This window comes from Sphaerodactylus townsendi, linkage group LG14 (genome assembly GCF_021028975.2).
Source record: "Sphaerodactylus townsendi isolate TG3544 linkage group LG14, MPM_Stown_v2.3, whole genome shotgun sequence".
Classification (NCBI taxonomy): domain Eukaryota; kingdom Metazoa; phylum Chordata; class Lepidosauria; order Squamata; family Sphaerodactylidae; genus Sphaerodactylus; species Sphaerodactylus townsendi.
In genome coordinates this window covers 17,067,455-17,079,635 of record NC_059438.1, presented here as the reverse complement: position 1 = coordinate 17,079,635, position 12,181 = coordinate 17,067,455, and the positions used below count along the sequence as shown (strand labels likewise).

Sequence of the window (12,181 nt, the reverse complement as noted above, 5' to 3'; positions counted from 1 at the left end):
GTTCTCCTCTGGGCGATTTTCTCTCTCGCTGCCTTTCCCTTTTCTATCCCTCCCGTCAACCAAACGCGTCCCCCCCCCCCCCCCCGCGACTAAACTGGGTAGCGGAGGTTGTCCAAGGAGAGAGAGAGTGAATCACTTAAGCGGGAAGCTCCATTGCTCGCTGCGCTTTCCCCAAGAGCCGTAGCCGGAGGGTCCTCAGCCAAGGGATGGAGAAACCTTTGTGAGAAAAAATACCCTCCCCCTTTCCACCCCGACCCTTCGCCCCCTCCCCAGCTTCTGCAGCGATGTCCGGGGAGGCTCTGCTTCCCAATTCCTCCTCCATCGCTTTCCTGGGCAATGAATGCGCGGCGGGCGACGAGCGGCACTTTCAGCACCACGGACAGTTCTCGGCGTCCGTCTCGGTCCTGCTGGCCGCGCTGATGGGGCTGGTGGTGCTGACCACGGTGCTGGGCAACGCCTTGGTCATCTTGGCCTTCGTGGTGGACAAGAGTCTGAGGACCCAAGGGAACTTCTTCTTCCTCAACTTGGCCATTGCGGATCTGCTAGTCGGTGAGTAGAGCCCAACCGTTGAAGGGACTCGGTAGACCTGGCTTCCCCAGGGACAGGGGACTTCCGTCTGGAGAAAGGGAGAGGGTGCCAGCAATGCAGAGGTTCGAAGAAGAGTTTTGGATTTATATCCCCCCCTTTCTCTCCTGTAAGGAGACTCAAGGGGGCTTACAAGCTCCTTGCCCTTCATGGTCAAACACATGAAACCGGCTTATACGGAATCAGACCATTGGTCTGTATTGTCTACTCAGGCTGGCAGCCAGAGCCTCGTGTGGAGTCAGTGGGGTGTAATCTGGAGAGTCCAATCTGGAGAACTGGGTCTGATTCCCCACAACGACACATGAAGGCTGCTGGGTGACCTTGGGCCAGTCGCAGTCCTTTCAGAACTCTCTCAGCCCCACTCACCTCACAAGGTGACTGTTGTGGAGAAAGGAAGGGAGTTTGCAAGCTGATTTGAGTCTCCTTACAGGAGAGCGAGGGGTATAAACCCAAACTCTCCTTCTTATTCTTTTGGTTGGATACATGTAAGACTGAACTAGCCATCTCCTGCTGTTTCATCCAATGACACTGGGAAAGTGTCTCAACCTGGTCATTGACCATAAATAGAGTTCAACATGTAGCCAATTAATTGATTGAAATGTTTTCAGGTGCCCAGCTTGGCCAAGCAGTAGAGAGGGTTTTTTTTAAAGAGGTTTCATCATTTTTAGAACTTGGTAGGGGGTGAGGTCTGGTCTAGGAAGAGGCACTTCTTTTCCTCCCACATGGGACAAGGAGCAGCAGTGGTGTAGTGGTTAGGAGCAGGTGCACTCTAATCTGGAGAACTGGGTTTGATTCCCCTCTCTTCCGCTTGAGCTGTGGGGACTTATCTGGGGAACTAGATTAGCTTGTGCACTCCAACACGCTCTAGCTGGGTGACCTTGGGCTAGTCACAGCTCTTCAGAGCTCTCTCAGCCCCACCCACCTCATGGAGTGTTTGTTGTGGGAGAGGGAGGGAAAGAAGATTGTAAGCCTCCTTACAGTGAGTCTCCTTACAGGAGAGCAAGGGGGGTATAAAGCCAAACTCATCCTTTTCTTCCTCTTCCTATTCTTCTACTAAAATGGAGCCCCCTATGAAACAGTCTGTGCATGAGCTACAAGCTACAAACACAACCTGCTTCTATCCCTTCAGAAGTTTGGTTACATTCCATTAAATCCGCACCAGCACCTTTGATCAACTTGTCTTCGTTAGCCAAATGAGGATGATAACAATGAAATGCTTGCGAAGGCAAACCTGAAACCTCAAGCCTCTTGCAATGCAACAGTGTGCACTAATAGTCTGTATTATTTTCTTGTTTTTAATCAATCAAAGAGGCAATAGTGTGTCTTAAATTGAAATACAGCAATGATCCACGGGTCGATCAAGACCAGACATTTCCACAGAGGAAAGGATTCTGCTGCCAAAAACATGATTTTGCCATCGCTCACGGAAGCCTGAAATGTCTCCTGTTCTTGGGGAGAGGAACCCACCAGGAACAGGATTTGGGTGGGTGGGAGGGAATTGGGGCTGCCCCAGGAAGTGGGAAGCAGGTTTTTTAAAATCACTGTGTTATAAATCTTTGCGCCTGTATAAAGATTAGTCACAATCTGAGGCACAGCGGTTTAACTGCAGTAACTCTGTACATCATTGCACTGCGAAGCTAGTTACGGTAGAGAAGGTATCTTCTGGGGCGTCTCTTTTTCAGCATCAGTTCTCCATCAACAGCCCTGGATTAACCATGAATCAAAATAAGCACATGTTTAGGGCCTTAGGTAAAGAGGGTTTTTTCTCCTTATCTCTGTTGAGAAGAAGAGTTTGGATTTATATTCTTTCCTGTCAGGAGACTCAAAGGGGCTTTCAATCTCCTGTCCCTCCCCCCACCCCACAATCAACACCTTGTGAGATGGGTGGGGCCGAGAGAGCTCCAAAGAACTGTGACTAGCCCAAGGTCCCCCAGTTCATGTGTGTTGTAGTACACAAGATAATCTGGTTCACCAGATAAGCCTCCACAGCTCAAGTGGCAGAGTGGCGAATCCAACCCGGTTCTCCAGATTAGAGTGCACCTGCTCTTAACCACTACGCCACTGCTGCTAAGTATTAAAGATTTGTCACATCAGATTAATTTCAAGGATATGATCAAAGACTCTGCAATTAAAAACTGCAGCAGAAAACATTTTTGTAGTATAAAGTGGTATGTAAGCAACAGTAGACATCCTTTTGCACCGTTGATTCGTGGAAGTTAAAATGCTCCGTATCTTCAAGGCAAGGAAGCAATGGAATAATAGGGGCTTTGTGTCATACAAATAATATTGATTCATTTGAATATATATATTCTACTGTTCACGGTTGTTTTTGTTTTGAATTACATATGCAGTGTGGGACCATAACCTTTTCAGTGCCTTTTTTGGGCCTCAAAAGGTCTTAATCCAGCTCTGCCCATCAGTAAAAAAATGAATAATGAATTTCCTCACCTGGGTACTGTGAGGTCAAGTTAAGACAGGAAAGCTTTTTTGGGGGGGGGGGGGAGGAGGAGATGTTATATAAATGATCAACAGGAGAAAATATTATTAATGACTGCAGGTACACTCCGTTTGTGGTAACGTTACGGTTAAATGACTTCAAACTGGGGATAAAGTACTTAAAAGCTGCCTTTTGTTTTCTTTTGCAATCTAAATGGATTGCAACATCCGGACGCAGGAAGGGCTTTGGCCTTCAGGCTTGCTCGGCCTGGAGAGGGTTGCTTGCCTTCAGGGTAAGGCACGGAAGCCTTCAACCAGTTGCACCGTCTGAGCGAGAGTGAAATGAAATCCCTGGACAAGAGACGCTTCACTGTGCCGCTGTGATCCATGCGACAGTGACCTCCAGGCTAGATTGCTGCGACTCGCTCCATGCTGGACTGCCCTTGAGGCTGCTCCAGGGATTGCGATTGGTCCAGAATGTGGTGGCAGGAGTGCTCACCAGGACTCTGGCGAGGGAACACTTACAACTTGTTCTTCCACCGCTTGCACTGGTTGCCAGCTGAAGTCTGAATCATTTCAGTACTAACTTTTTAGCAATGGCGTATCTAGGGGCGGGAGGAAGGAGCAGACTACCTTGGCACCATTTGCCTGGGTCACATGGAGGGTGCATTTTGGCCCCCACCCCCTCCCTCTCCCCCATGCCCAGCCCCCCTTGCACAGCCCACCCTGCTTGCCTGGCATATGCCCAGAGGTGGGATCCAGCAGGTTCTCACAGGTTCCCGAGAGTTGGTTACTAATTATTTGTGTGTGCCGAGAGAGGGTTACTAATGGGTGAGTTTGCCACGTGATTTTTGCCTTAGTTACGCCCCTCCTTTCAGCAGTAGTGAGCAGAACTTGAAGCAGTCTAGCAGGAGGTGCACTGGCATGCGTGGCAGCCTGCGCCTGCGTGCATTCGTTTCCCGCCCAAGGACTGGCGCAGCGGCTGCGTCCTTGCCACAGCCCCGCCCAGGAATGCCACGCCCCCGGAATGCCCGGCCACGCCCCATCAAGCCCCGCCCAGCCCCATTGGCACTAGGCCACAGTTTGAATCCCACCACCATGGGAACCTGTTGCTAAAATTTTTGGATCCCACCACTGCATACGCTCCTTGCTCCCCAGTCGCCTGGCCTGCGATGCCATTTGCCTTCCTTTTCCTTCCACGCCCAGCCCCCAGCTGAAGTTGCCTACTGCCGCTTGCCCAGCCTGGCCTGCTTCCCTGCCCCAGTCCCCCAACCCCTGCCGCTTGTCCCTGCTCACCCAGCCTGCCACACCACTTGCCTCCCTCTCCCTCCCTTCCACGGCCAGACCCCAGCTGAATGCACCCACTGCTACTTAAGGTTAAGAGGTGACATGAGAGCCACGTTTAGATATTTGATGGGATGTCATGTTCGTGAAGGAGCAAGCTTGTTTTCTGCTGCTCCAGAAACTAGGACCAGGAGTAATGGGTTCAAGGTGAAGGAAAAGAGATTCCACCTAAACACCAGGAAAAATTTCCTGACTGTCAGGGCTGTTCGACAGTGGAATGCACTACCATGGAGTGTGGTGGAGTCTCCTTCTTTGGAGGTTTTTAAAGACATAGCCATCTGACAGGAGTGCTTTGATTGTGTGTTCCTGAATTGCAGGGGGTTGGACTCGATGGCCCTTGGGGTCTCTTCCAACTCTATGATTCTATTATTCTACTTGCCTGACCCACTTCACTCACCTGTCCTGCTTGCAAGGCCCATGCTCAGATGGAGGAAAAGGCTTGGAGGTTTCTTGCAGGGGCAGCGATGCAGCGATGGTGGGGGGAGAGTATGAAAAAGCCTGTGTGCACATATAAAACCACCTTCGCATCAAAGCCACGTATATGCCAGGATGATCTGATTTGTCTTCTCTTGGTCTACAGGTGGATTTTGCATCCCTCTTTACATCCCTTACATTCTGACTGGGGAGTGGAAGTTTGGGAAAGGATTGTGCAAGCTCTGGTTGGTGGTGGACTACCTGGTGTGCACGGCCTCCGTCTTCAACATCGTCTTGATCAGCTTCGACAGATTCATCTCCGTCACCAAAGCAGTAAGAGCATTTGCTGTCTATTGAACAATACGTCTGACACTGTAACTCCTACGCAGTTCCTGCTGAGGGCTGATCCTTGAAAGGAGGGTGGGTATTCAGGAGATGGGTTGATATGAATAGCAGACATTTGTTTTCTTCTTTGTCGACTCCAACGCAGTATCAATCATCTAGTTATTAACCTTCAGCAGATCTTAGCTAATGTTTAAGGCATCAAATCTCAGCCAATTTATGGTGACCCTGTGGGATTTCCAGGAAAGAGGCAAACAAAAGTGGTTTATCATTGCCTGTCTCTGCAAAGCGCCCCAGGACTTCCTTGGTGGTCTCCCATCCAAGAAAAAGAATAAGAGTTTAGATTTATATTCCCCCCCCCCTTTCTCTCCTGTAAGGAGACTCAAAGGGGCTTACAATCTCCTTTCCCTCTCCCCCAGCCCCAACAAACATCCTGTGAGGTGGGTGAGGCTGAGAGAGCTTCGAAGAACTGTGACTAGCCCAAGGTCATTCAGCTGGTGTGTAATGGAGTGCACAGGCTAATCTGGTTCCCCAGCTAAGCATCCACAGCTCAAGTGGCAGAGCGGGGAATCAAACCCAGTTCTCCAGTTCAGAGTGCTCTTAACCACTACACCACACTGGGTCTCCAAGTACTAACCGGAGCCGCCCCTGCTTAGCTTCTGAGATCTGATGAGAGCAGTCTGGACTACCCAGCTCAAAGTGTGGCTGCCAACAGCATTGCAGAATGAAATGTCATTAGTCTCCAAGTGGTTTGGATGACCTTCAGTAGAACCCTGGCGGGGGGGGACACGCAGCGTCCCTCGATCCCAGCTTCACTTCCGCCTATTTAATAGGCCAGTTTGTTCAGTGGTTTTTCATGAAAGTAACTGATTTTATTACATTTCTTTTCCCCCAGTCTTTTGATTCATGGTGCCACTCTATTCACCTCTAAATGTGCACAGTCTCTATGATAACAAGAGACATGCGGCGCAGCTTTAGGAAAATCACTGACTCCCCGCAGACACCGGCCCTGCGACAGACACGCGAGATCAGAACTCAAAGTTGCTGAAGCTCTCTGCTTGTGCCCACATGCAATTAGTGTTTGGGAACAAAGTCACTTGTAGTAGGAAGAGAGACTTTGAATTGTTAAGCGCCTGCTTGAAGCCTTTGGTGCAGTAACCTGCGGCGGACTATCAGCCGGCTAATTAAATTGTGCATGAAACCTTCCGCACTACGCATACATAATCAGCACTGGGACTTCCTGGGCCCACACCTTTCAAAGGATACCTGTCGTCATTCCGTTCCTGCCGACAGCTTGGGCCACCTCCTGTTCTAAACCTCATGGGAGTGTTCTTCCCATAACTAGCGAGCTTCAATGGTGTAGTGGTTAAGAGCCATAGACTCTAATCGGGAGAACCGGGTTTGTTTCCCGACTCCTCCACATGAGCAGTGCACTCTAATTGTCAGGAGTGGTGCCTGCCTGCCACCTTCTGACTTCAGTCAAAGAGGCACCAAGTGGCACACCTGGGCTAAGGAGGAGATCTGTTCAACTGGGGGGAAGGTGCGGCTACTGACCTTCTCTATCTCAACACCTGTTATATGTTAATTGACCTTTTGTTCTGTATCACTGCACTTAGCAACATAGTTAACATAGGGGCTTTCCCCACTGACAGAGTTGAACTGGTTTCTACCTAGGTTCGTCTGTGAATCCCCCCTGCCACTGAGCTCAACATTGTTTTGTCTCAGTTCCCCTCCCCTCAGAACTGCGACATCCTTGTCGCAGTTATGAACTACACTTTTCTGCCAGAACAAGGTCGATACCGCTTCGAAGCTTCGAAGTGGGGAAGCATCGAAACGACACCTCATCTGTTCAACCAATCACGAGCTGCTTTTGTGGCATGTGCAGAACGGGAGAGTTGTGGCAGGCAGAAAGCGCATGTAACTGTAAACTGTGAAAACTGTTTAAAAAAAGAACGCTCCCGTTTCTTGCTGTAACACAAGCGCCAATCATGATGGAGGAGTGAAACAGGCACCAAGATGATCCCGCCCACTTAGCTCAGTTCCAGGGGGCCAACTCAGTTGCTGTGGGGACAGCCTGGAATCGCCCTCCACTGAAGGGAAACGAGTCGACCTTAGCTCCCTTCTGTAGTGGGGAAAGCAGCAGTGGTGTAGTGGTTAAGAGCAGGTGCATTATAATCTGGAGAAACTAAATTTGATTCCCAGCTCTGCCACCTGAGCTGTGGAGGCTTATCCGGGGAATTCAGATTAGCCTGTGCACACGCCAGCTGGGGGACCTTGGGCTAGTCGCAGTTCTTCGGAGTTCTCTCAGCTCCACCTACCTCACAGGGTGTTTGTTTTGAGGGGGAAAGGAAAAGGAGATTGTAAGCCCCTTTGAGTCTCCTTACAGGATAGAAAGGGGGGATATAAATCCAAACTCTTTTTTTTAACTAGAAGCACCCCTACCGTGAGCTCTGGAAGGAGGGAGGGGGACGGAGGCCGCAGGCAGGAGTCCAACAGAATGGTCTTGAGACACTTGCTTTCCCAAACCAACCTGGTGAGGCAGGTCTGTTTCTCTGCTCCTACACATGAAGCCTGCCAGATGACCTTGGGCTAGTCACAGTTCTCTCGGAACTCTATCTGTAAGCCAGGCATTGGCCTGACGGCACTTTACACACACAAATGTACCTGCTAGAGAAATGCCTGAGTTTTTTCCTTGCCTCTTCTCCCAGGTCAGTTACCGAGCTCAGAAAGGGATGACTCGGAACGCGGTGGTGAAAATGGTGATGGTTTGGATGGCAGCTTTTCTCCTCTACGGCCCAGCCATAATCAGTTGGGAGTACATCGCCCAGCACAGCATCCTCCCCGAGAAGGAGTGTTACGCAGAGTTCTTTTACAACTGGTACTTCCTCATGATCGCTTCCACCATCGAGTTCTTCACCCCCTTCATCAGCGTCACCTACTTCAACTTGAGCATCTACTTCAACATTAGGAAACGGACACCCATCCGAATGGGAAACCTCCCGCCAGACCAAGAGGACGGTGGACTACACTCCCAAGGGAAGAAACGAGAACACGCCGTGTTTTTCGTGAAACCGAACAGCCGAAAACAAGGCCAGAGGAGGGCCAACGATCTCTCGCCAGCTCGGCCTGCCACCTCTGGACTCGAAGCCAGCAATTTGGAGAGGCCCTCTGTGGACTTTAACATCACTCAAGACCTCCCGCCTTTACAAGTAGACATACAGACCAGGTCACCATGGGACAGTTTCTACAAAGCTCTCGAGAACATTTCCAGCAACACCAAGAGGATGAACGTTGCCAACACCATGGCTAGCCGTTTCCGGCTTTCCCGGGATAAAAGGGTAGCCAAATCCTTAGCTATCATCGTCTGTGTTTTTGGATTGTGCTGGGCACCCTACACCCTCCTGATGATTATCAGAGCTGCTTGCCACGGCCGATGCGTCCCCCACTCTCTCTACGAGGCATCGTTTTGGCTTCTGTGGCTGAATTCAGCCATTAATCCCATCTTGTACCCACTCTGCCACATGAGTTTCAGGAAGGCTTTTTTTAAACTGTTGTGCCCCGGTAAGGCGAAAATTCACCCAAATATGTTTACGTGAGAATGTCTTTGATGAGACAGCAAGTTTTACAATTGCTTTTAAGAAGAACGCTGGGCCAGGCACTCTAGCCAGAGTAAAAACCTGACCGCGTTAAAAAACTGCCTTCAACAATTCTACTCTGAAATATATAAAATCCATGGAGTTTTTTCCAGTTTTTCAACTGCGTTGAAAAAATATGCACATTCCACACTGCTTTAAAACGCAAGATTTAGCAACCACCTCTTGTGAATCAAGCATACACTGTGAGAACTGACTCCTCCAGATCCACACAAGAGGCTCTACACGTCTTCATTTTGACAGCTCCTAAATTCTGTTCCCCAATGAATCCTGGGAATACATTTGCAAAACCTGGAATTGCCAACAGCTCTCTGGTTTTTCAAACTGGAGCTTTCATTCTTCAGAGAGTCCACACAGTCCTTTGCAAATGAGCCTCCCCTATAGGTAGGGGCTTTGCTGGGGGCACGGAGATTGCCAAAATCAGGATTTCTTCTAAAGATTCTTTCTACAGATTTAAACATTCGGCATTTTATCCACTTTGTGGCGCACCAAGTTAGGGACCGAAGAGGAAAGTCCATTTGGCATCCCCGCTTTGTGCGAACTGCCGATGTGTTTTGCAGGGACTTTGCTATTCTTATGAATGCAGCAATTCATCTTTTGTTGTATACAATTTGGGTTATGTGATTAAAACCAGCTTCTGACTGCTCAGGCCTGCTCATGTAAGGGCTCCTTGTGTGTCACTCACCTGAACCCCAGCGCAATGTCCTGTTTGCCACACGCTCAGATGTGAAGCTCCCACTGTATTTTTAGGTTTCTTTCACAAAGGGGTCTCCGTTACTTATGGCCCTCCAGAGTTCATGGACGACGATTCCCATCAGCCCTCTGCCAGCATGGCAGCAATTGCCAGGGCTGGTGGGAATCATAAGTTGGAGACCCTTGTCCTAGAGCAGGGGTGTCAAACTCACGGCCCTCCAGATGTTCATGAACTACAATTCCCATCAGTCCCTCCCAACATGAGCATTGGCTATACTGGCAAGGGCTGATGGGAATTGTAGTTCATGAACATCTGGAGGGCCACGAGTTTGACACCTGTGTCCTAGAGGATGGTTTCTCAACAGGGAGAATCAGGCCCCGTTATATGACCAATACACACTTTCCACTGTAGGAGTGAAATGGGAGGGGAGGGGGCCTAGTCTTAGATGGGAAAAAAAGCCAGAGATCAGTCAATTATTGTGGTCAAAAGCTGTGTGTGTTGGACAGGAGGTTGTTCTGCCGCTGAAAGGAAAACCAGCCACTAATCTGACAACCCACGTTTGATTCCTCACTCCACTTGAGTGACAGACTCTAATCTGGTGAAATGGGTTTCCCCACTCCAACACATAAAGTTTTCTAGGCTAGTCACTCTCAGAACGCTGTCAGCCCCACCTACCTCACAAGGCAGGGAAGGAGTTTGGAAGCTATTTTGAGACTCCTTTGAGAGCCAGACTCCTTTGAGAGCCAGCGTGGTTTAGAGCAGGTGGATTCTAATCTGGAGAACTGGATTTGATTCCCCACTCCTCCACCTGAGTGGCAGAGGCTTATCTGGTGAAGCAGATGTGTTTGCGCCCTCCTACATTCCTGCTGGGTGTCCTTAGACTAGTCACAGTACTCTCTGAACTCTCTCAGCCCCACCTGCCTCACAAGGTGTCTGTTGTGGGGAGAGGAAGGGACAGGAGCTTGTAAGCCCCCTTGAGTCTCCTTACAGGAGAGAAAGGTGGGATATAAATCCAAACTCTTCTTCTTCCTCCTTATGGTGGAAAATGTGGGGTATACATCCAAACTCCTCCTCCTCTTCTTCTGTGCGAAAGGTCCTTATCTACCTGCTAAGGTGAGGCTGGTGGTAACTAGACCTAGGTCCTGGAACAGTGGTGGCGAACCTTTGGCTCCCTCTCCTCCCTTCCTATGTCTTCAAACGAAAGGTCCTTATCTACCTGCTAAGGTGAGGCTGGTGGTAACTAGACCTAGGTCCTGGAACAGTGGTGGCGAACCTTTGGCACTCCTCCTCCTCTTCTTCTGTGCGAAAGGTCCTTATTCTACCTGCTAAGGTGAGGCTGGTGGTAACTAGACCTAGGTCCTGGAACAGTGGTGGCGAACCTTTGGCACTCCAGTTGTTATGGACTACAAATCCCATCAGCCCCTGTCAGCATGGCCAATTGGCCATGCTGGCAGGGGCTGATGGGAATTGTAGTCCATAACATCTGGAGTGCCAAAGGTTCGCCACCACGGTCCTAGAACGTTCTCCATGATGGTAGCCCATGCATGGAATTCCCCCTCTGCCCAAATTCAAAGAGCATATCAAATCTATCACCTCTGCAGCTCCAGTTCACAGTGCTTTTATCCTTCCAAGCATTCGCCCATTACTTGGTTTCTCATCAAGCCGGCTGCTTTTTTCTATTCATTTTGTCTTGTTGGTTTGGAGGCTTTGCATTATTTTAATGTATTGGGGTCACCTTGAGGGCTTTCTAGGCAGAGTACAATTAAAAATGAATGGAGTTCCATCATAAAGCAGCACACACAGGCAGTCTGAAAGCAAGACATCTGCTGTAAACCGCCGATAAGCATTATCAGCATGACACACACACCCCTTCCTGCGAAAATAAAGTTGGTTCGTAACGAACAGTATTTGTTAGCCATTTTTTAAAAAGTCTGCCAATTGCAGCCATTGAGCATTAGGAAGGAACCACAATTAAACTTCTAGCTATTTACTCCAGTCAGAGCGGCCCTGCAAAGCAATTCAATAAAGATCTAAATAGCTAATCAAAAGTACACCCACACACACACAATGTTCACACAAAACTTTGATTACTCCATAGCAGCAGCAGTGGACACCTGGATACTAGAGGGGTTAGAAAACTTCACAGGAGGAAGCGGTCCATAGCAGAGTAGCTTCGATAATTATCCTATTGGGTCCGAGCAGATGGGACAGGAACTCTATACAAAACAAAAGGTCTTTCTCTCTGATCAACCCTGAAGGAATCGGACTCACATTCATTGGTGACAATACTGATCACTATAGGTTCATAGGGAAGCCAAGTTGGTCTACAATAGAAGAGATAGATTGGAGACCGGCTGCGAAAAGTGGGGCATAAATCCAAATTCTTTTCTTCTTCTACAGAGGCAGCGTATCTCTGAGTAATAGATGTAAAGGGACAAACAGAGTGGAAAACCAACTCTGGAGAGCCAGTGTGGTATAGTGGTTAAGAGAAATTGGTTTGATTCCCCACCCCTCCATCTGAGTAACAGAGGCTTATCTGGTAAACCAGATGTGTTTCCACACTCCTACATTGACCTTGGGCTGAAGATCGTTCTCTCAAACTCTCTCAGCCCCACCAACCTCTCACAAGGTGTCTGTTTGTGGGGAGAGGAAGGAAAGGAGCTTGTAAGCCCCCTTGAGTCTCCTTACAGGAGAGAAAGGTGGGGTATAAATC

General features: G+C 49.2%; 1 protein-coding gene across 1 annotated transcript; it reads left to right on the top strand.

The window, feature by feature from the left end:
* Window positions 1–298: 298 nt before the first annotated feature.
* Window positions 299–9,417, top strand: LOC125443635 (histamine H3 receptor-like). The gene is made up of 3 exons (XM_048515875.1): window positions 299–549; window positions 4,946–5,112; window positions 7,830–9,417. The coding sequence occupies exons 1-3, from the start codon at window positions 420–422 to the stop codon at window positions 8,715–8,717; spliced, it is 1,185 nt and encodes a 394-aa protein (XP_048371832.1). The 5' UTR covers window positions 299–419; the 3' UTR covers window positions 8,718–9,417.
* Window positions 9,418–12,181: the final 2,764 nt, after the last annotated feature.